Source organism: Lynx canadensis, chromosome C1 (assembly GCF_007474595.2).
Source record: "Lynx canadensis isolate LIC74 chromosome C1, mLynCan4.pri.v2, whole genome shotgun sequence".
NCBI lineage: Eukaryota > Metazoa > Chordata > Mammalia > Carnivora > Felidae > Lynx > Lynx canadensis.
Genome location: NC_044310.1, coordinates 205847666 through 205871580, shown reverse-complemented (window position 1 = coordinate 205871580; position 23915 = coordinate 205847666). Strand labels below are relative to the sequence as shown.

Sequence of the window (23915 nt, the reverse complement as noted above, 5' to 3'; positions counted from 1 at the left end):
TTCACCCCTGTTGAGCATGCAGACTGTAACTGAATGCATTCTTTGGAGTTCACTTCAGCCATTTGTCTTTATTTGCCACCTTGTACTCCTTTTTTTCCTGCTTCCTAACTAGATCCTGGCCTCCACTGTTCTGTAGAAAACGCTGTGGCCCAAATACAAAGAGATGCGAAAGAAGTTCAGTTTTAGCTTGCGTGAAGGGCCCAGATCCTGAAAGTTTGGAGGATTTTTAGGGTGACTTTTACTGCTCAGTACATGTAAGACAGTTTTACATTTTGGTGGCACCCTGGTTTTGGCACATGGGTGTGCTGCAGCATATTGGTTGAGAACAGCATCCTGTGAGTGCCTAGGGAATGATGTGTTCTGGCAAACTACATTGCAACCCTCCGAGTGGCCAATCCAGAAGATCAAAAGAGTGGGTGGCTGGGTGGCTAATAAAAAGGTAAACATATTGAATAAATCCCTACGTAGGGCTGCTGTGCAGCCGTCAGCTGTCCACATGGCCATTCAGAATAAAGGCCTCCTTCCCTGGAGCATATAATTCTGTGTTTGATATAAAACAAACTTCTGTGTTCTTTAAACCATTGATATTTGGGATTTTCTTTTCTCAAAGATAAAATCAATTCTAACTTACAAGTTACATTTTTTTTTTTTCAACGTTTATTTATTTTTGGGACAGAGAGAGATAGAGCATGAACGGGGGAGGGGCAGAGAGAGAGGGAGACACAGAATCGGAAACAGGCTCCAGGCTCGGAGCCATCAGCCCAGAGCCTGACGCGGGGCTCGAACTCACGGACCGCGAGATCGTGACCTGGCTGAAGTCGGACGCTTAACCGACTGCGCCACCCAGGCGCCCCTACAAGTTACATTTTAATTTCTACTTGCCTGAACTCCTTGGCAGAGTTGAGTGCTATCCAGCCGTAAGATCATAGAATCAAGTTTCACGCTAACCTCTTGAGTCATTTTAAAATTAACTCTTAGTAAAACCATTCTCATTTTTTCTTTCTCTGTTGTTGTATCCCTTTACTTTTGGCTTTTGAATTCAATGTTGATGACCCCGTCTCCTATCAGCATAGGCTGTGGTCTCATTCCGGCCACCTTCACAGATACTCGTTTCATGGATGTACTTGTGTCTTGTTGCCTTGAAGGTGTTGTTGCTAGCCACCGGCACTTATCTTCAGTTGGCATTTTTACAGCTAGTGAAGACATTGCCCGCCCCTTCCCAGGGAATATGTTGTAGAGGAGTGGCTTTTAAAAATGTCTTCTGGGGGGCGCCTAGGTGGTTTAGTCGGTTAAGCGTCTGACTTCAGCTCAGGTCATGATCTCTCAGCTCATAAGTTCGAGCCCCACGTTGGGCTCGGGCCCTGTACTGACAACTCAGAGCCTGAAGCCTGCTTGGGATTCTGTGTCTCCTTCTCTCTCTGCCCCTTCCCCCCTTGTGTGCTGTCTCCCTCTCTCTCTCAAAAATAACATTAAAAAAAATTTTTTTAAATGTCTTCTGGGTTCCCATAAAACAACAAACCCATTGTAGTTGTATACTTCCAAGTAAAATTTGAACAAAGGGTCCCTGTTGAAAAAATAAGTTTGAAACCCATTTTTCTAGAGAAGCAGGAAGTTCATGAATTCTGTAGTGACTATGAGTAGATACTCTCACTCTGTACAGTGTTGTTTCACATGCTGTTCTTTCTGGTGCCATGGTGTTAGGAGTAGCTAAGATTTTATTTCATTTTAAAGTTTGTTTATTTATTTTGAGAGATACACAGACAGAGTGAGTGGGGAAGAGGCAGAGAGACAGGGGGAGAGAGAGAACCCCAAGCAGGCTCTATGCTGTCAGTGTGGAGCCCAGTGAAGGGCTCAAACTCACAAAACTGTGAGATCATGACCTGAGCCGAAACCAAGAGTCAGACGCTTAACCGACTGAGCCACCCAGGCGCCCCAGGAATAGCTAAAGTTAAGGTTTTAGTAACAGAAGTCTTCCTGTCACATGGAGAGCTACTTTGTTGGTGTAAGAAATGAGTAGCTGTGGATCCAGCTTCTCCTAAATCAGCGATTAGATGTCAGGCTTTGGGTGTCATCCAGTTCTACTTGCTCAGGAAGACCAGGTACCTAATGGTGTTTTACGCTTGTGGGGACCGCTACGTTAAGTCTTTTTCACCAACACTGACTTGAAAGGCAAATCCGCCAAAACATCGATTCAGCTCGTATTTCTTAAGGTTTCTTCGGTAAGTTGAAAAGTTAATGATAGGAGTTAATATAGATTGGCAGTGACTTTTGTTTTAGTCTGATAAATCCTTCAACACAATTAGTCACTTAAAATAATGGATGAGCTCTAATATTTTGTCAGGGTAAGGGAACAAAATGAAATAAGGTGTTGCATTTCCCAAAACAGTAGGAAATACTGTGATAGAGAACAAAACATGGATGCATGTATTTAGATAAATAGATGGACAGATCTTAAGGAAACCACCTGTCCGTTGGAGCAGCTTTGAAAGGCGTTAGTTAAGGGAATAATTGAGTTATTTAAAACCACTAACAGCTCTTACTTATTTTGAAGTAGATGTGTTTAAGCATATAAGTTTATTGAATTTACCTGTCTTCAAAATGTTCATTTGCTTTTGATGTATTTATATTTAGTATTTCCTTTTGTTTCAAAGTATAGAACTGGGGTGGTAATTTTTGTTGTTGTTTGTTTGTTTTGTTTCTGAGAATTTGATGAAAGCTCCCTTCAGGACACTCCTATAACTTAAACCCCATTTTGTTTTTAAAATTTTGAAGTAGTCACAAGCTATTTTAAAAATGTAAGTACAGGGACGCCTGGGTGGCTCAGTCGGTTAAGCATCTGACTCTTGATTACCGCTCAGGTCATGATCCCACAATCAAGCCCCATATCGGCTCCCCCAGGAGGAGCCACCCCCAGGAGGAGCCTCCCCCAGGAGGAGCCTCCCCCAGGAGGAGCCTCCCCCAGGAGGAGCCTCCCCCAGGAGGAGCCTCCCCCAGGAGGAGCCTCCCCCAGGAGGAGCCTCCCCAAGGAAGAGGCTCCTGACAGCAAAGAGCCTCCTTGGGATTCTCTTTCTCCCTCTGTCTCTGCTCCTCCCTTGCTGCTCGCGCGTGCCCTTTCTCTTTCTCTCTTTCTCTCTCTCTCTCTCTCTCTCTCTCTCTCTCTCAAAAAAGAAAAAAATGCAAGTACAGTACAAAGAACCTTTCCTGAACTGTTGGAGCATAAGTTACTAACCTAATGACCCAATACTCCAGAGTACTTCAGTGTGTATTTCCTTCAAACAAGGACATTGTCCTGTATGACGACAATGTAATCATCAAAATCAGGAAAATCCCATTCATCTTAATGCTAACCACCATCTAATCCTGAGACCCTATGCAAGTCTTATTATCTTTTACATCCGAGACTCATGTGTTGTCTTTAGCTGCCATGATTCTCTAGTCTCTTTCTGGAGAGTTCTAGAATAGTCTTTACCTGACGTTTATGACCGTCTCACTTTTGAAGATTACAGGCCAGTTGTTCTGTAGTGCATCCCTCGATTTTGGGTTGTCTGAGGTTTCCTTACCGTTACATTCGGATTTGGCGGAATGTAACAGAAATAATGCTGTCTTCTCAAGTGGCCCAGTTTCCATTTATTTCATGATTGATCGTGTTCACTTTAACCATTACAGGATGTGTATGTACTAGGTTTTACTAATATAAAGTTATTCCTTTCTCTATTATAATAAACATTTTGTGGGAAGAACTTTGAAATTATTTAAATGTCCTGCTCCTAATGTATCTTCCTATTTCTATCAGTATGGACTATTTCTTATTCAGTATTTTAATCCATTATAATAATTGAGTTGCTTACATTGTCCCCAATTTGGCCAGTGAGGGTTCCTTCAAGCTGGCTTCTGTGTCCCTTTAACATGTTCCTATTCTTTATTAGCATTCGCTTGCTTTGGGCACAAGAAAATATTCCCAGTCTTATCTGGAACTTTCCATTGCCCCATTTCTCCATCCTGGTTCTATTTATTAGGGAATGGCGTGTAAAAGCCAAGATTTAGGGTGTGTTTATTGCTGTTGGAGGTGAGAGTTATTTGCATGTGTATGTGTGTGCACACACATACATTTTCTTTGTGTGTGTGTATGTGTGTGTGTATTTTCTAAGACCATAAGTCCATAGCAGTGCTCCCATTCCAGCCCAGACATTCAGAGTTCATTCCAGTTTTCTGTTGTTCGTGTTTGTGTGTCTCTTCAACCTGGCTCGCATTATTCCTAACTTATTTACTTACTGGATCAGTGCCCTTGTTTGTAACCAGACTCCGTCTTTTCCCCTGCATGTTTGCTGTGCCTCCTCAGGGCTATTCTCTGCTCAGCTGTGGATGTCCTCTCCACCCCCTTAGGCTCTGACACTCCATGCTGACTCTCTCTTTCTTGATCTGGGGGACACACAGTCCCTAGGGTGGGGATTTCTGCCTTCTTTAGCCTCTTTAGGGCTGAATTGTCCTGGAAAAGTAGGCGGAAAGACTTTTAAGTCTTAAGAAACCTTTGTCAGGAGGTTCTTATTAAAATGAAGGTGGGCGGGGAGGGAAAATGGTTGTATACAATGGAGCTTTTTCTAAAGCTGGTAATAATGTAGAAGACATTTCTGGGCTCATATATATGTTCTGTGTCAGACCTGGAAGCAGGTATATAGCCAAGTGGCCCTGGTTCCTTTTAGTGAGAAATCAAATTTAGATTGCAGTCTGGGTGCCGAGGTTGCTTACTGCTACCGAAGAAGTTGCTGCTTCTGGGACTTTGGTGTGCAGGGCTGGGGAAACCATTCATTTGTTTTTGTTTTTTTTTCTTTTAAACAAGAAAACATTGAGTCATATGGATATTTCCAACTTAGAGGATTTTTACTTATTATACTTGACTTTATATTTATAGCTCTTTCCTTTACATTGAAAATCTTGGTTCCTGATGAAGTTATTTGCTCGCTCTGTTTTTTCAAAATGACATCAGTATGATTATTAAAACAATTTAAATGTTATCTGCAGTTTTCTTTGTACTTAGGATATAACTTACAAAATGAAGTATGTTTCAAGAATTCCAGCTTTCGTTTCTGTTCCGATCACACTGTTCCCTCACTGCCTGTATAGGTTATGATTAGTTTCAGTTATCTTTCTGTAGTTTTTTTTAAATGTGTGTCTGTGTTCTCCATGTTCTCAACTGGGGAGTTGATACTTTCTTTACATACTGTTCTGTACTTTTTTTTTTTTTTAACTTAATCTACATTGGAGATCACCCTGCAGCCATATATGGAGATCTCTCGATCTCTCGATCTCTCTCTCTCTCTCTCTCTCTCTCTCTCTCTCTCTCTCTCTCTTTATGACGTTTGCAGAGTGCTGTACTGGAGTGCCACAGTTTACTCAACTAATTCCCTGTCAGTGGACATAGTTAGGCTGTTTCCAGTCTTTTGCTTCTGCAGATAATGCCATGAAGAATGTCTCTGCATATGTTATTTGGTGTTTTTGCTAGTGTTTCTTTGGGAAAGATTCCTAGAAGCTTGGGATTACTGGGACAAAGGATAAATTCATACTTTTATTAGATAGTGGCAAACACCCCTCTGGAGGACTTGTGTCCTCTAACATCATACAAACCCAGCAGCAGATGTGAAGACCTTTTTTCCTGAACCTTGTTCATAGGCTTGTCAGACTTCTCCATTTGAGGGGCAGTCTTTCAGGAGGAAAAGGGTGTCTACCGTAGTTGTAGCTGGCTTATTCTTGGGAGCAAGTAAACGTATTTTCATGATTCAGGACATTTTTACCTACTTTTGTGAACTTCTGTTCACAGGTCTTGCTTATTTTTTCTTTAGGTATGTTGCACTTCCCTCTTTTTAGAAACTTACGCATTTAGGGATACTAACCCTTTGTGATGTACATCCAACTATTTTTTATAAGTTTTTAAATTATCTTTTTTTTTTTTTTTTTGCCATGTAGATTTTTATGTAATAAAACTTCCCAGTCTTTTCCCTTACTGCTTCTGGATTTTGAGTCATAAAGTTTCTTCCATTCTGTGATGAGGGAGGAATTCTCCATGCTTCCTTTAGTGCTTAAGTGTTTCATCATTTTACATTTAAACCTCTTTGTAATTTATCCTGAGTACATTTGAGGAATAGATCCAGTCTTTTTCTTTTTCCATTTGCTTTGTAGATTTTGATACATGCTGTTTTCCAATTATTGCTCTTTTTTTAAATGGTACTATTTAATTTCCTAAATTTATGGTAAATGCTTTTTGGAATCCATGAAGGAATACAAAAGATCCAAACTTTTATCTCTGATATCTTTAAAAGATGAAATGACTTTTGGAAGTCCATTAGTTACATTGAACCAGGTACAGGAGAAAACACGCAGGTATATGAATGGGTGGGACCCTTTCAAGAAAAGTAAACCTGTGTTGTTCAACTCTGGAGAACAGTTTCAAGAAATTTGCAAGCGAAGTTTGGCATGATAGTGTCCTTAATCAGCCCAGCCCTTGTAGTCTATTAGCAGTCTTTCCCAACATTAAAATAAATGTCGTATTTATATGTAGAGGTGGGTAATTAGAAATTGAGGTGAGTGAGACCTTAATCAGGTAGTATCGAAAAGATTCAGATTCCAAAAGGAAATATTTATGCCATAACTAGGGAATTGATAAAAAAAACCTTTTAGCTGATGGTGTATTTATATGTTGGGTTTATTTTGTAATTGTTTCAAGAATGCATTATGTATCAGAGCAGAGGACTCTGTGTATGATCCTGTTTACACAGGAGCTGGAGCAAATGTTGATACCCATCATCCTTCCAGAGCGCTTTGCAACTTAATAACCAGGTTTCCCATCCAAGGACTTTGTTTACAGTGATGTATTTGTGGGGTTGTGGGCTTTTTGTTTTTTGGTGGGTTTTTTTTTGGAGTTTTTTACTTGTATTATCCTCTTAGACTAATAATGAAGTCATTCCTCTGTATTCCAACACCTTTTTCAGTCTCTGTTTTGCTCCCTCCTTGTGTATAGTTGAGCCAGAGGTATAGTTTGATATAGTAACTCTCACTGCTTAGTAGCTAATAGCTTACCATCTATTATTATGGTTTAGGAAATTAAAATGTCGTTAAAAAAAAAATCACTGACCAACATCTCCCCTCCCCCCCTTTTTTTTAACAAGCAATACTCTGAGAGCCTTAATAACTAATGCTTGCAGATTTAAAAAAATATATCTTTTTAAATTTATTTTTGAGGGAGGGAGGGAGGGAGGGAGAGAGAATGAGCAGAGGAGGGGTGGAGAGAGGGAGACCTGGAAACAAAACAAGCTCCAGGCTCTGAGCTGTCAGCACAGAGCGCGGCGCGGGGCTTGAACTCCTTAATGACGAGATCATGACCTGAGCTGAAGTCGGGTGCTTAACTGACTGAGCCACCCAGGCGCCCCTGATTTAAAAAAAATATTTACACCCAGGGGCACCTGACTTCAGCTCAGGTCATGATCTCATGGTTAGTGGGTTCAAACCCCACATCAGGCTCTGTGCTGACAGCTCAGAGCCTGGAGCCTGCTTCGGATCCTGTGTCTCCCTCTCTGCCCCTCCCCCACTCATTCTCTGTCTCTGTCTCTCTCTCTCTCACTCCCTCAAAAATAACTGAAGGTTAATAAAAATATGTTAAGCCATAATCTGCTTTGTTAAAAAATGAAAACCACGTATTTTACTGTGGACTATGGGGCATTGGGGAAGTGGAAAGTTAGCCAGACGTTCATTAGATGTCTGTCTTCTCCAGAGGTTCTTTCATCTGCCGGCACCTTTTCTCTCTGCTTCCCATATTATCCTTTACTTAGACTCCTTTCTGCCTTTTAGCTTAGTCTTCTCTCTACATCATTGCAGGAATCCCATAGATTGACATTCATTTAAAGTGCTCCCGGGGCACCTGGGTGGCTCAGTCGGTTGTCTGACCTCGGCTAAGGTCATGATCTCACCGTTCCCAAGTTGAAGCCCCACATCTGGCTCTGTGCTGACAGCTCAGAGCCTGGAGCCTGCTTCCGATCCTGTGTCTCCCTCTCTCTCTGCCTGTCCCCAACTCCACGCATGCTTTCTGTACTTTGTCTCTCTGTCTCTAATTTTCTCCCTCTCTCTCAGAAACAGATAAACATTTGGGGCCTCTGGGTGGCTCAGTCAGTTAATGGCTCAGATCATGGTCTCATAGTTTGTGAGTTTGAGCCCCACGTCAGGCCCTGTGCTGACAGCTCAGAGCCTGGAGCCTGCTTCGGGTTCTGTGTCTCCCTCTCTCTCTGCCCATCCCCCTACTTGTGCTCATGTTCTCTTTCTCTCTCAAAAATAAACATTAAAAATTTGAAAAAAAAAATAAAGTGCTCCCAATGTTTTTATATACACGATAGGACAGTTTAACTTCATTCAGTTGGGAGCTTAGATCCTGGTGAGTTATTTTGCTTTATGTTGGTGTTGAATAGCTCTGGTCTAATCTTGACCTGTTTGAGAAATCCATGCAGATAGTCATATGGCGACTTGGGCACTTGGAACTACCCCTGAGAACCTGTAGATTCAGGCGGGTTGGGGGTCAGGAACACACTCTTCCTGCTGACGGTTATTCTGGGCAAGACGGGCCAAATGTGAAATCGACAGCTTGCATTGAGAACCCCTGGCCCTCGCCATCCCTCTGTGTCTCTAGTGTTCTTCCTACCCACCCTCTGCCCCTGGGACCCGGGTTCTTATTTGTCCCCTTCTAATCCTTTAAAAATACTTTATTTTCAGGAAGGGATCTGACTTCTGTTCCATTGATACCTATCAGTGTGAACTTAAAGAGATGCTTTGATTTTTAGTCACCTTTCTGATTGTGAAGGGAGGACAGTTTGGTCCCATTATAAAAATTTCAAAAAGAATGGGGGCTAATTCAGTGGAATAGAAAATCTACCTGCCCCCTGAAAGCATGCCGTGGTGACAGCCACACTCCTATGTGAAAAGAGCATATCTAGGGAGACATGGAAGCAGAAATGTGGGGGAACAGCAGCACCGCCCAGTATAATAGCAAATACAGGCAGCTCTTTATTTACTTGCCTTATTGGAAACATAAACCATGTGACTGTAGTTACAGTATTTTTATTTCTTCTGAGTGATGTTGAAGGCCATAAAGAGTAAACCCTGGAGCAAAAATACCAGATAAGGGGGCACCTGGGTGGCTCAGTCGGTTAAGCATCCAACTTTGGCTCAGGTCATGATCTTGCAGTTTGTGAGTTCCAGCCCCCGTTCGGGCTCTGTGCTGACAGCTGAGAACCTGGAGCCTGCTTCCGAGTCTGTGTCTCCCCCTCTCTCTGCCCCTCCCCTGCTCATGCTCTGTCTTCCTCTGTCTCTCGATAATAAGTAAACATTAAAAAAAAAAAAACAACAAAATGCCTTGCTCTAAATGCCTCCAGAACTTCCTATTTCGGTGTATAATACCATCAGTAGCTGGTAGGCATTCTGTCACTGCTGTCGTCTCAGCCGCTATACTGTGGCACTCCCCTTCCAGGAGGGGAAAGTTTCCGATCAGTTCTCTTAATTCCTAAGGGCTGCTAGCTTGTTTGAATTACATTCTCTGAACAGAGATTTCCTCTTGGAATTACTTTCCTAGGTGGCTTTGATGCATTTTCCCCCTCACTAGAACTAAGAAAGGTAGGACTTGGTACCACGCAAGGGAAAGCATCGTTTAATTGGTGTTGTACGAGATGGGATCAGCGTGACCCCCATGAATGTAAGTTTGTGGTTTACCATTGCTAGAAATCTAGAAATCTGTTGTGTTAACACTTTGGTATATAATGAGCTAGACAAGGATTCCTATTTTTTTTTCTTTTACTCTGTGCTATTACTCTTGGCAAAGGGGAAGAAACCAAGAAAGCAAAAAGCAGTATATACTCTAGAAGCCCTGTATATAACAATGAATAATTGGGAACAACTCCAACATAAGATACTTTAAGAACAGTCTGGCAAACTAGGACATAAATGTAATGGAAATGTTAAAAATGTCTTTAGACGTGTGGATATAAACTAAGTTGAAATGCAGATCCCAAGATGGTATAGACAGCAGTGAAAACGATAGGAAAGGGTATGTTTCGTCGGACCCGGGGACACGCGTCAGCTGCGGTGCAGTAAAAACACCGGATGTTGCTTCCAGTCCTTGTGTCGCTGGAGCCCGTGTGACCTAGGACTTCATCCCCTCGTGCGGGCTTCTTCGTCTCTAAGGGGGATGCTGTTACCTGTCCGTCTGCACCACACAGTTGTGGAGAGGCAGGTGAGTTTGGGAAAGCATTTGGGATGGATACTCTGCAGAGTAAACTCCGGGTAGATTTCAGCTCTGCCCTTGAGAAAAGTGGCAGTGGGTAAAAGCAGCACAGACTGGGCTTGTGATCTCAGCTCTGCTGTTACCTAGCCGTATGGTTTCCTTATCCTCTCTGGTGGCCATTTTCTCGTCTCTGAAGTAAAGGCACAGAGAAGATCTCCGAAGTCGTTTCCGGGGTTCAGATCATGCAGGAGTTTCAGAGCTTCAAAAGCAGGCCCTGCCACAGGTTCTAACGGATGCGCCGTTCTCCTCGCCTTTTACGTGGTGTCACTGTGGTGCTGCTTTATCTGCTCGTGTTACTCTAGCCTTGTCTCAAGAATCTGGAATTTATTCTTAGTGTGCCTATGATGTGTGAGATTTCTGAAAAAACATAGTTGTTTTCCCTGGAATGCTCTAGGTTTTGTCAGTATTATGTTGTATTGATAATTCTGCAGAGCCTGCTTGGGTCTGTCCTGAGGTTAGAGGTTGTCAGGTTTCTTTCCCCCTCTTAAGTTCTGTTTATTTTATTTTAAACCAGAAGAAGTTTGCAAACATGGAACGGACAGCTTGACCAAAAGGTTGAAAACATCATCCCGTGGGCCATCTGTGCTCTGGGCCACACAACACACAGGCGCCCCGTTTCAGTGGCCGTCGGCACCGTCCGATCCTGTGGCTTGCCTTGGGCGAGTCCCCTAATCTCCTTGTGCTTTGCTTTCTCCCATCTGTAACTTGCCCGTCCTAGGGGGCCTGGCCAGGGCTGACTGGGGCTGCGGCCCGGCCCTTCCTACGCACGGAAGGAGAGGGATAGAAGGCAGAGTTTAACAGTCTCGGGTTCTTTCCTTTTTTGCACGCACTCCCTACGTGTCAGCAGAAATCTCGTTCTGAAACTACGGCCCATCTGCCATAACTGCACGCTTGAAGTTCCCTTTACTCCATGTTTGTCAAAGGTCTGAAATAAGTTAACTAATTGTGAAATTATAGATACAGTCTTATATACTTAACATTCCCATTCTTTCCCCAGTTAACCCTACGATGGTCTCCTTATGATTATTATTATTTCACTATAATTGTGGAGAAAGTGGAAAGTTGTTCATACTTGCCTTGAGAAACTGCCTCCTTAAAGGGTTTTATTAGGTGAAAAACTAGAAAAGAACCATTTTATTAGTCTAGGAAAGCAGGATGGTCCTACCTTTTATTTCTGAAGTTGATATTCTAAAACTGTCTTAATGTGTTTAAGAAATGTCACAGGTTAGGGGAAATGATGGAAGCATCAGACAAATGTAGGACAATGGCATTATTTAGAATAGGAGTTGTCAAAATCAGTAGTCCATGAGGACACTTGTTAACCAGGAGTTAAAAATCCTTTGGTTTTATACAAGTAAATTTGAGACTGATTTAAAATCGCAGCTGGATGGGTCACTGTTTTTTTTTTTTTAAAGTTCATGTTTGAGAGTGCACATGCATGAGCTGGGGAGGGGCAGACAGAGAGAGGATCCCAAGCAGGCTCTGTGCTATCAGCAGGGCTGATGCAGGGCTCAAACTCAGGAACCATGAGATCATGACCTGAGCCGGAGGCAGACACTTAACCTACTGAGCCACCCACGCACCCCTGGATGGATCACATTTAAATTCTAACATTGCTGACCTTCTTCAGCTTTTTAAATATGAGTAGGTGGGTATGAGAGAGACATAGACACAGACTAGACTTTAAAGTAGATCTTAAAAAGTGATAGCCACGAAGTTACAAATTTGTTGATACAAAGTAAACTGGGAAATTTTGGAGTTTTGTCATAAAGTGATTATGGTGATTGATTTATTTATTTAATTACTTTGAGAGAGGGCACAAGTGAGTGAGGGGCAGAGAGAGAGAATCCCATGAGAGGTGGGGTGGGGAAGGAGAGAGAGAGAAATGGGGTTTGAACTCACAGTGTGATCATGACCTGAGCCAAAGTCAGATGCTTAATGACAGCCACCCAGGTGCCCTGTGGTGATTCATTTTAAAAGGTTTGGGGTTTTTTTTTTGACCCAGACAAATACCACGTTTATTTCACACACACCGGGAAGATGGGTTGGGGTGGAGTTGGGACACAGGTGCACAGCTGCGCACGGTCATCAGTGACCCGCTTCCCCCACTGAGGCTCCAGCCAGGCCGCGCCTCCAAGTTGACAAACGAGTGAGTGCAGGGAGGGCCCTTGAACACCAAGCCCCCTGCAAGGCCAGCTGTCCCAGGAAAACCACAAATAAGAGTGGGACACGGCCCCACCATACAGATCATCTAGCCACCCGTCTTCACTCTGGAGGTCTGCAGGATTGCAACAGTGACCCCAAAGAGGCCACTGGCGCTGCCAGATCTCCACGATGAGAATCTTTACAAAGAGGCTGGGGTTCTGTGCATCAGCCAGGGCAGCTCCACTGCCCACGATGCCCACGCAGACTCCACAGAAGAGGTTAGACAGGCCCACCGTGGGGCCAGCCCCACACGTACAGTAGCCTGCATGGGAGTTTCGATGTGCAGTGGCCTGGGGGTCAGTGGCACTGAACGGCTCAGCCAGGTTGCTAATCACAGTTGCCACGATGACGCCATAGATGGCCACAGCCTCACTGTTTTAAAAGATTTTTTATTGAAGACATTTTCCTTTTGTTGGAAGACTAGATAGTCTGGGCTCGGCTGATTCCTTTTTAAGGATAAAGTCTACAGGATCCAGTCCTTACCTGCAGTAGGGGTTTTGCCCTGCCCAGTCTCCGTAGGCTGTTGCCGTGAGTGCAGGTTTCCTCCTCGGTCCCGTGCTGTGGGGTTAAGTAGGCACCCTCTCCGCTCACGTCCGGTGGCCTTTGCTTTAAGAGTTAATGATGTCTGCAGGTGTGTTGGGATTAGCACTGTAAAGTTGTGTCAGGGCTTTTTCTTTCTTTTGATCTTCTGAAAGGGATGAAAGATAGCCATTAAACTCAAGGGATTAGGTCCCCTCTCTTTAAAGACTTTAGGTACCATAAATATTTCACTTCAGATGTAAGGCAAAGAATTATATACATCTAGGGGGAAACGGGTGTTTTATATTACCAGTTGGAAATTATTCAGTCTCCACTTACAAATTGAATGAGCTTTGTAGAGATACTTTTCTCCCAACCTGTAGTGGACTGAGATTGGGGGGAAGAAATGTGCAGGTTTATAGCTCAGTAATTATACTGATTTTTTTTTTTTCCTTCTAAAACCTTTTTCTTTGTGTTTATAAGTTAACATGCTGTCTCTATCGTGCTTCCTCCCTGCCCGATGGGGTCTCCTCACTCCGCTGCTACACCAAGAACTGCCTCTGACACTTCAAGAACCAACTGCTGTGCACCCATGTTCGGTTTAAGTGTGTGTTCAGTTTTTTAAAAGAGGCCCTATATTTTGTTCTTTCTCTTCCTTTAAGCTAACACTGCTTAGAAAGGGAAAGTGAGGTTGACGTGCCCGCGGCAGAGTTAGACGGTTCTGGTCACTACACTCTCAGGAAGCTGGTGGGAAACCAGGAGGGGAGCCCTGCATACTGGGTTGTGGTTTCAGCCCCGTTCCACTCTGCCCACGTCACACCAGGATGGAAGGCTGGGAATGTCCTTGTCCTTCGTGTTTTCCTAGGATGGACTGTCGCACCGTGGAATGGTATTTAGAATTAGGACTTCGGAGAGGAAGGGGTAGGCTTGGTAGGTGCCAGCCCTAGAATCAGCCTGTTAAATGATGATTCCTATCCCCACCCCATATCACATCATCAGCCATTTAGAACAGATTTAAAATACAGTCAGCTCAGTGGCTTACGGTATCTGTATGATTCTGCATTTTGTATTTTGTCCCTGAATTTATGGAGAGCTCTGTGTGGTTATTTGTATTTAAGCCGATAGTGGTGTTTTCTGTTATTTGCTGTGACACATGTGAGATACACTCAGTCCTTTTCCAGAGCTCCTTGCCCCCTTTTTATTTTGTTCTTGCCTTTTTATTAGAGAAATATCTGGGTGATGAAGTAAGTACCAGATTGCAGGCGGTTAACTATGGGGATTTGAATCCTGAGGCATGTCTCAGTGATGTGAAGGGAAAAGTAAAATTGTGAGTAGAGATTGTTAGCGATGGTCAAAATAGAGTGCCAGATGAATATAGCCACTGGCAGGGGTTTAAGGTTAAGGAATTAAGAGCCTCGTGCTTGATAACGCTGCGCCACGTTCGGATTAGAGGTCTGCTCAGTTACCGCCTTAAACCTTTACTTCCGATGCTTCATAAAATTATAGGAATGGCTCTGTGTGTGAAGCTTATCCAAACTTTGGGCCTATAATATAACCCTAAAAGAAAGACAGGGGCAAAAAGAAACTGTGAAAGGTGTTTGGCAGCGAGCAAGAGTGGGAGCTCACCAACGCTTTGAAGGTCAATTAGCCAGAAAATGTGCTAAAGACTGGGTGCGGTGCCGCGTTACTGGCCGAGAATTACCCCCAAGGTCCTCAAAGTGGTCCTGCCGCCCGAGCCAGAGAGACAATTACAGACCTGGAGGAGATGCTACAAAAGCTTTAATTAAGGGACTTACTTACACCCCACTAGGTTTTGGAAATTAAATTCTTGCTTGTGCTTAACTGATGTTTCTTTTGTCTGGGCTTCCACGTGGATTTCAGCAGTGAGCACTGTTTTCCCCTGGGTCTCCTTTCCGTTGGAAGCCGCTTCACTGTGATGGATACCGGCAAAGCCGAGAGTTTAATCCTTGCAGGGAACCGGGTGGAAAAGTGAGCCGAGGAGCTTTCTGCCAGGGAACGTTTTGGGCACAGGTTGAAAATTGTCGTGTTTAGACACACCTTAGTACCCCCCGGAAACCAGGACCTCTCTTTGGGCTTAGACACGTGAAGAAGGGTAATAAGCAGATGTATTTTGTAGAATTTGAATTTTAGAATTCCCATTCACAGGGCACCATGACTTTCCTTGAATTGGCAGCTTTATGTCTCTAGACCCAGCAGGCCGCTCTTTCTCCAGAAACATGTGTTTGTTTTGTGTTGAAGAGGTTAGAGTAGCCTCTGTCATCCAGGCCTGGTTGTTCACAAGCCCAGACCCGTGGTGAGGCTGCATTCAGATGTGACTTCTCCTAGAAGGACTGATTTAAGTTGCATCCAGTCCCAGGCAGTGCGTTACGATGCATCGATCTGCCTGTGTTCCTGAGCTCAACCGTCCTGCTATCGATGGGAGACGTTGTCATCTTAGAACTTGGGCCTAATGGCTCCTTTACTCCAGTCTGTTCCCTTTGTTTCCATAGTGAAGCAATTCTCTTATTTCTTGTCTCTCTTCCTTGGAGTGATTTATTTCTGCCTGCAAAGTTTGGTTTGAGCCATAACGTTTTAAAAAGCACTAAGAAATGCTTGTGTTCCAATAATTTTAAATTTTCTTTCAGTATTTCTAGTCTACACCCATCATCAGTCAGGAGGTCCATTTTTTAGGTCCTCTCCATACCCTTTGAAGTCCCTTTGTGTGCCTCTCAACCTGTGTGTGGGAAGACCAAAACTTCCTTCTTGCTCTAACTGAACAGAAGAGTCAATAAAATCAGAAGTACTGGGGCCCCTGGGTGGCTCAGTCAGTTAAGCGTCCGACTTTGGCTCAGGTCATGATGTCATAGCTCATGAGTTCAAGCCCTGCGTCGGGCTCTGTGCAGCCAGCTCAGAGCCTGGAGCCTGCTTTGGATTCTCTCTCTCTCTCTCTCTCTCTCTCTCTCTCTCTCAGAAATAAGTAAACATTTAAAAAAAAAAAAAGAAGTACTTATCATCATCTGGCCTTGTCAGGAAAGAGAAATTGCAAAAAAACAATCGTGGTGTCACGGGTTAAAGGGTGCAGTTTTCAGCAAAGTGAAGTTTCTGAAGAACTCCGTTACCGAACTTCCCTCTTCCGTGCGGTGGGTAGAGGAGGGCTCCCCCTGGTCCAGGCGTCCGAGGCCCCCTTGGTGCGGCGGCTGCTCTACAGCGGGGTCCTCTGACCCCGGCCAGGTTAGCGTGTGGTGATGACTCGGACGGACCCGTGTGCTGGCCTGAGAGCTTTTGGCATTTACATTATTTAGAGCGCTCTCCTACTCGAATAGATCTTAAATAATGCATCATAGCGAATTTCAGTTTCCTTTGGAAAGAGGGAAATTGTATTTCGTGATAGGAACATTTTTGTTTGACCGAGTACCTGACTGGTTAACAAGCTAAAGCCAAATGTGGTCGGAACTTCTGGAGAAAGGGGCAGATGGCATGAGCACGCTTGCTCACTGAAGAAGAATGTAACTGAATTTTGCTAAAAAGTGCTGATTCCAAAGTTTCTTTTATGAAGTAAAAATTCTGAGTTCTTATCTCTTCAGCTTTATTTTGCTAACATTGTTAGAACTAGTACATCTGGCTTAGATTCTAAAATAGTCTGGTTTTATGCTTCAGTTAAAATGAATCCAATCAAATTGGAATTTGAAGATAGATAAAAAGGATTTTGATACACAGGGAGGATTCTTAAACAGAGCAGGGTTAGCAGGGAAGGTCTTAAGCCTCCTTTCTTTCTGGATGGCCTTTGGAAATAGGCCGCTGGTGGTTTCAGTTAGTGTAGGGCATTCAGCCGTAGTTGTGTGTGTAAAGGGGTGACGGACGGTGGAGCGAGTGGCCTCCTCAGCAGCCCTTCCAGTGTCCGACTCTTGGTTACACCGCTTACCGTCAACACTTAGACAAGCTCCACGCTTTGTCGTCTGAAGATTTCTTTTATTAGGGTGGGGGTGGGGTTAGTTTTGTAAATGGGGTTCAAGTGTGCCGTCTTTATCAGATTTAGTGATATCTCTCTCACTTCATCCGTTCAGTTTGCTTTCTGTGTTGCGTCCCCCCTCTGTCCAAGCGTGGATTCATGTGCACAGCCAAATACAAACTCCAGATGCAGTCCAGTGAAATTTTCTAATAAGACATTGGAACAAAATTGTTTAGGGGGAGGTGAGGAGCAGACCATTTTGTATTTCAGCCCAGGGTGCTCTGAGAGTTAAGAGTGACAATTAAAAATGTTTTTTAGGTGGGGGCACCTGGATGGCTAAGTCAGTTAAGCGTCCGACTTTGGCCCAGGGCATGATCTCAGTTTGTGAGGTCGAGCCCCGCGTCGGGCCCTGCACTCACCATGTGGAGCCTGCTTTCCATCCTGTCTCCCTCTCTCTGCCCCTCCCTAGCTTGCGTGTTCTTGCACGCTCGTTCTTTCTCAAAAATAAACAAAACACTGTTTTTCAGGAACATAAACATACATCCTTCTGGGCTGACTGGGAACGGTGTGAAATTGTCCTGTGTCTTCGTGGTGCAGCTGGTACTGACGTGTTCGTGGTCCCCCTCCACCCCTCTTCATCATGCTGACCTTGGAGCCATTAGTACAGACTCAGCAGTTTATTCTTTCATAAATAATGCACTCGCTCCGAAACGGCAGGCTGCAGGCATGTGGCCCAGACCTGCTGGGTATTTTTAGTTCATGCCAGTAAATGTTTCGGTTGAATCGGTCAGGAGCTGTGGGCCTGATCTCTTTTCAAGTTGGTGGCTAGAGAAGTGAGTCAGCTCCTGCCCCCCCACCCCCCACCACAACCTTGAGGAGGGAATGAGCACTGCTGAACTCTGTGGCCCTGGCCAGCTGGCGAATCTGGAGGGGCTTGTAGGTTTGCTTGTGTTTGGCTGTTTGAGCCTCAGTACCAGTTCCTGGTTTGGTGAGCCATGTCTCTGCACTGACACCAGATGAAGAGAGCACTTCCTGCCTATCTTGAAGTAAATCGGGGGTCAACCCAGACTTGTTTGGTGCTGGCCTTTGCTGTGGTTTTACGGGAGAGGCTCCAGAACTGCTGAGAAAGTGCTTTCTCCGGCAGGAATGGGGGTTGCATTCTGCTAACAAGGCCTAAGCCTGCCGATGACAGCGCAAGCTTGTGCTTCTCTGTGCAAGAAGGTAGAAAAGAGTGAGGGTGGAATAGTAAATGAATTTTTATCCAGCAAGGATGACTATGGAAAAACCTGTTTCAAAACAGGTTCTTCCCATGTAAGGTCATCAGTTTTACGGTTCACTTTTCCCCTTTGTCCTTCCTCCCTGCCAGGTTCCCCTAGGACTTCTCCAGCTGTGCTCATCAGCCTCCTTTTCTTGATCCTTCCTGCCTGGAGCTCTGGGATTAAAAAAAAAAAAAAAAGGAAGGAAGGAAGGAAGAAAAGAAAGAAAAAGACAAACCATACAGGACCCTGACTTTGATATTTACTGCTTAACCTTTTCCTTGTAAGAGTTGCTAGCTATAATACCAAAAATAATTTCAAGACTAGAAAGTGTGAGGAAGCACTTTCATTTACTAGCCAGTGGCTTAAAGAAGTTATTTTTCAAGCAGACTAGTGAGCCTGCAGTATTAAATGTCTGTTGACTCTCTGGCCGGGAGAAACATTGATTTCTCTCTTTCAGGTGCTGCTTTCTTCCCCGGGAGATGCGCCGAGATCTTGGCCAGGGGTCAAAGCATTGGGAAGCTCGGGGTCCTTCATCCTGATGTCATCACTAAATTTGAGCTGACCATGCCCTGCTCCTCCCTGGAAATCAACATCGAACCCTTTTTGTGAAGATGGGTCTCTGCCGTGTGACTCTCTCCGGGAGCATTCTACTCCTTCCCTGGTGTCCTTGAGTCGTCTCCGCCCTCCCCCCCTTCCCCTCCTCCCACCCCCCACCCCCCCGGGACCATTCGCTTGCGCTTTAATGTTTAATAAAGTAGAAAGTCGTGTCTGGCTCCGTGTGTAGAGGCCGCCCGCTCCCTGCATTAGGCCAGCTTGTGCGAACACGCTGTCTGTGAAGCCGCGTTACGAGGAGAAGCCCAGAGGACCGCAGGCCGGAGCCTTGCTGATGAAACCAGCGCTGATGCGGGAGAATGGAAGAATTTGTTCCTTCTCCATCTGACGTGCAGCCAGCAGCCAGCAGTAGCTTTGGGAAACGATTAGGGAGCAGCGGCCGTCTGGCAGTTACAGCCTTCGAAGTCCTTTGAAAGTGAAAGAAGACTCGAGTATTTGAAGGGCTTGAAGGTGTGTGGGTGTTTCCACTCTGATATCCTGAGACGGAGTTCACACAACACACATCTGTTCCGCTAGACGAGTTAAAACAAACGTGTTGATGGCAGTGCGGTATGAACATTCGGAAACCATGAAAGAGTATTTTTGCCCCAGGCTATACGTTCTGCTGTAATCAATACTATAAAATCATGGCTTTAAATACTTAGTTGAGCAACTAGGTTCTGTCTTATTTTGCAGGGAAGTATTAGGTCTCTCCTCTGACGCTAAGTGTGTCCGTCTGCCTTGTCTCACCTCCTAATTTACTTTTATTTCTTTGATCTAGACTCCTCCAATAGGTACTGAAAAAAGGTCGAATGTTTGAGATAAGTTCTCAATTCCCGTTAAGATGATGAAACAATAAAATGCAAAACTTTAAGTCCAGTAGAAATAACAAAGTAAGAATTAGGTTCTTGGAGCTTGTGCTGAGCCTACTACAGAGGAACCCAACCCTCTTACTGCTCTGAATCAGGGCAGTGGTGTCCAGCCTAGTAAGATTTGTGAACATACAGACTTTCACCACTCCTCCCCCGTTCTGTTTGGGGCATTTAAATGCAGAGAAAGCTCACAAAAAAGAATGTACGTCAACAGGTTTTGTGTCCAGCATGCATACCTAAAGATTTCTTACAAGTTAAGACAACCCAGTTTTTTTTAAATGGACAAAAGATTTGAACAGATATTTCCTGCAGATAAATGAAATAAGCATCGGGAAAAATTCTCATTAGTCATCAGGGAGATGCAAATAAAAACCACAGTATGAATTGAAATGGCCGAAATTTGAAAGACTGGCTCATACCGAGCATTGGTGAGACCCGTGCCGTGGGACCTCCGTGTCCTGCTGGTGGAAACAGAGGGAACAGTGTTATTTATAGTAGCTTCAGCCCAAATGTTCATCAGCAGCTGAATAGCTAACTTATAAGTACATCCATATCATGGAGTAGTTCTCGGCAATAGAAGGGGATGAGCTACTGAAGAAGAACATGAATGAATCCCTAAGCATGCTCAGGGAAAAAAAAGAAAAAACAGACCCAAGACTACATGTGATTGCACATAAATGAAATTCTAAAAGAGTCAGTGGTACACTGGCTGGCTAGAGCTTGCACAGGGGAAAGGACTGCAAAGGGTAGAGGGCTAAGCTGTTGGGGACGATGGGATGGATCTATCCTAACTGGCATGGTAGTTAGGATGTAGCTTATTACCTCAGCAAAGATGGGAGAAACACGTTAACGTAGTTAATAATCTTGCACCCCACATCTATGCCTAGGGTAAAAGCATGAACTGTGGAATTGGTGCGTCTGTTTAAAGTGGTTTACTGGTCCGCTCTTCAGGAGATACTGTCCCCCCAGGTTGTCTATAGTTAAAGTCCAGGTTCGTGGGCCATGTGATAGCCATGGTTGAAGTGAGTGGATATCCTGAGATACCCTGTCAGGCAGCCACCTGGATGTTTTTTGGTCAGAAACTACTTGTAATGAAAAACCCACTGACATCTGATTGTATATCCCGGCATGAAAGGGGAAAGATCAACTCCATCCATCACGGGGATGTTTCTGCCCTCTGAAGCGGGGAAACTGTAGGAAGAAAACCGATATCAGCTACGTTAGGAGAAATGAACCACCAGTTTAGGAACTGAGGCTCCACGGCCAGATCATCTTACACTTGTCCCAGCTGAGGCATTTGAACTGGGGCCGGGCCAGTCGTGGGTACTACCAAAACCTATGTTGGAGAAAACACACCTTCTTAGTGAAAACTGGGAGCCCTAGTACGAAGAGGGAAGTTAGATATAATCGATTTCTTGTTCTAGCTTACAGAAGAGTGCTAGAGCCCGACACTCCTGTATTACTCTCGAGTTTTGTATTTTCACCCGTGATCTTGTTGCAACGTTTACGTTTTTATGATAATCATAGGAGATAAAGTAGGCATTCTCCCTGCCTTATGGGAACATTCAACCTTCAGAGAGATGAATGATATGCCCAAAAGTCACATGCTTAACAAATGGGTTTGGGACAATGAGTGACTTGGATTCCCTAGATCACTTGGTGTTTTGTGTCACTTACCTACTTATCCAAAATGTTGGAGTTTTTGAGTTTTATAAAAAACACGGAAAAACAAAAATCTCAACTATAGAAAATCGTACAAAGCTAGACCTTCCCAGGCTAATCTACCCTTTCTGCCCCAGTCTCCTGCTGAAGTAACTAACCACTGTTAATAATTTGGCTTGTGCTGTTCCTGACATTTTCCTTAGTTTGGACAGTCAGCCACACGTAGGCTCACAGTTTTGGGGCCAGATTCTACTCACTGATTCGCAACAACCTTCGATTTCTATTTTACATAGTATTTTACATCATGACACTTCACTCACCATGTCTTATTTTTCTAGGTCAGGACCTGTAGACCCACGTCATTCTATTCCTCTGCTCACCTTTGTTTCCCAATCTGCAAGTACAGTGATCAGTGGACCTCCATATGCCAGCCCCCAAAACAGTATTAGCTTAGAGGCCATGAAAACCCAGGCCTAATGGCTGTACAAACATCCACATTTGCTATTTGATAGACACATTCGGAGAGGCGAGGGGCTACTTAGATAGTTCTTACGTGTGCCTTTTACACCCAAACAGTATCTTATCCCAGGTTACATTCCCAGGTGTAAAGAATGTTAAATTATTACCTTTTATTTTATTTTAACGTTTATTTTTGAGACAGAGACAGAGCATGAACGGGGGAGGGTCAGAGAGAGAGGGAGACACAGAATCTGAAACAGGCTCCAGGCTCTGAGCGGTCAGCACAGAGCCCGACGCGGGGCTCTAACTCACAGACCGTGACATCGTGACCTGAGCCGAAGTCGGACGCTTAACCGACTGAGCCACCCAGGCGCCCCAAATTATTACCTTTTAAACAGGAGTAGCCCAACTAGGGCCCAGCTGGCACTCTTGCCCTCAGCAACAAGGGGCTCGTCACATTGGGAAAAGAGCACTGCTTACAATCCTGTGTCTCAGTCTTAGCTGCTATTTGTGCTTGAAGCTTTCTGTAAATACCACTAACCCCAATGCTTGGGTATTGAGTTGGCTTTTTTGGTCCCATTTTATCCAAAAGCAGACAGGTGGCCTTAAAGGGACACAACTGCCTTCAGTAAAATATGCCCTTTAAACAGCAGAAGCATTTGACACGTCTGATATCTTCCAGGCTGTGGCTTATTATAAGGAGCTTGGATATATTATTTTTAAAAAGGTAGAGGCTGGCATACATAACGGAACTCAAGGCACCAGTACAGCCCTGGGACAATCTACGAGCAGCTCCCTGACCCAGCTCAGCGCGAGGAGATCCGCCTCCTTGGGTAAAGGCACAGGAACCAAATAGCCAATCCTTGAGAAGTCAGCTGGGCCACAAGCAAGGCCAAGCCGACCCAGAGCGATTTTAGTTTCTACTACTGCCTGCTTTCTTCTCCAGTCTCCCACCCTCCTCTGACTTCCTAGTAAACAGGATGACGACATTGTAACTCAGCTGTGCGTTGAAGAAATATCTCCAGCAAAGGGTTTGATTGACTTATGTCTATGGCTAAAGCCCAGTATGTTTCTTCTCCCTCATGGGACCGATGCAGTGTGATAAGAATACGCTCAAGGCCTCCATTCAAGTCTTTGAGTCATCCCTAAGGTTTGGCTTTGACTGTCTCTATTTAAGGAGCATGACGTGATTCTGCATAGAAAACATTTTGAAAAGCCCCCCTCTCCCTGTTTTAGGAGGCACTTGTAAGACATAACTGCTAGGTGTTCCAAGTTGCAGATCTTATCAGCCATGCAAAGCAGATCTGACCTTTAAGACAGAAAAGTGAGGATGTTGAGGAAACCTGGTAGCGAAATAAAGTTCCTGCACTCCACAAGTCACAACTTTTTGTCCTGAGGAATGAAAATATTTCTCTAAAAGAAACACCTGCTTAGGGCCAGCAAGAAACCAGTTGTAAAGGATACAAACCTGGTAACCCCCCCCCCCCCAACTGGCGCTGGAATCGTACAGAGTAAAAGACCAATCAGAGATGGCTGGGAGTAGACCTTTCTCAGCTGTGTTAGGTAGAACATCCAAACAGCGTTTGGGGGGACGACACAAGGTAAGCCAGAGGGAAGGGCACCCTGTGAGCAAACTGCACTGTAGGGAAGAGAGGGACCCTGTAGGTGAGATGCCTTCGGGAAGACACCAGACATAAACCTGTCTGCAAAGGCCCCTGAGTCTCTAGCTGAGTATCGATCAGCCCGTGCACATGGGGGCAGCACCCATTACAGAGACTACCTCTAACCATCCACGGAGAACTGAACCATTCATTCCTGGAGCTCACAGAGGGCAGGTCAGAGCTAGAAAACCCCAGGAATCAAAAGGTTATGCGGAGAAGGGCTAGATGGATTTTGCCTCAGTAGTTGGGGAAAACCAACTCTAGACTAAACGCCACTCCAGTTGTGCCTAATAAAGCTTAAAAACAAGGCCAAAAGAAACTATTTGCAAGAAATGAACTGCATCCTAGAATAGAGCTTAAGGATATTTATAGTAATACAAAATATCCAGCACCCAACAATGTAAAACTCACAGTGTCTGGCAT

At 44.5% G+C, this 23915-nt stretch overlaps 1 protein-coding gene and 1 pseudogene across 5 annotated transcripts in view; one reads left to right on the top strand and one right to left on the bottom strand.

Moving 5' to 3' along the window:
• FARSB (phenylalanyl-tRNA synthetase subunit beta) overlaps positions 1-19502 on the top strand; it is an 83370-nt gene extending 63868 nt beyond the window's left edge. For 4 of the 5 annotated variants that reach the window (XM_030324152.2, XM_030324151.2, XM_030324150.2 and 1 more), the window contains one exon: positions 18705-19502. In XM_030324152.2, the coding sequence (XP_030180012.1) occupies positions 18705-18856 (152 nt within the window). In that variant the 3' untranslated portion in view covers positions 18857-19502. The remainder of the gene's footprint in view (positions 1-18704) is intronic. The other variant, XR_003970698.1, reaches the window with a different exon arrangement.
• Positions 12453-12894, bottom strand: LOC115521580 (annotated as a pseudogene).
• Positions 19503-23915: the final 4413 nt, after the last annotated feature.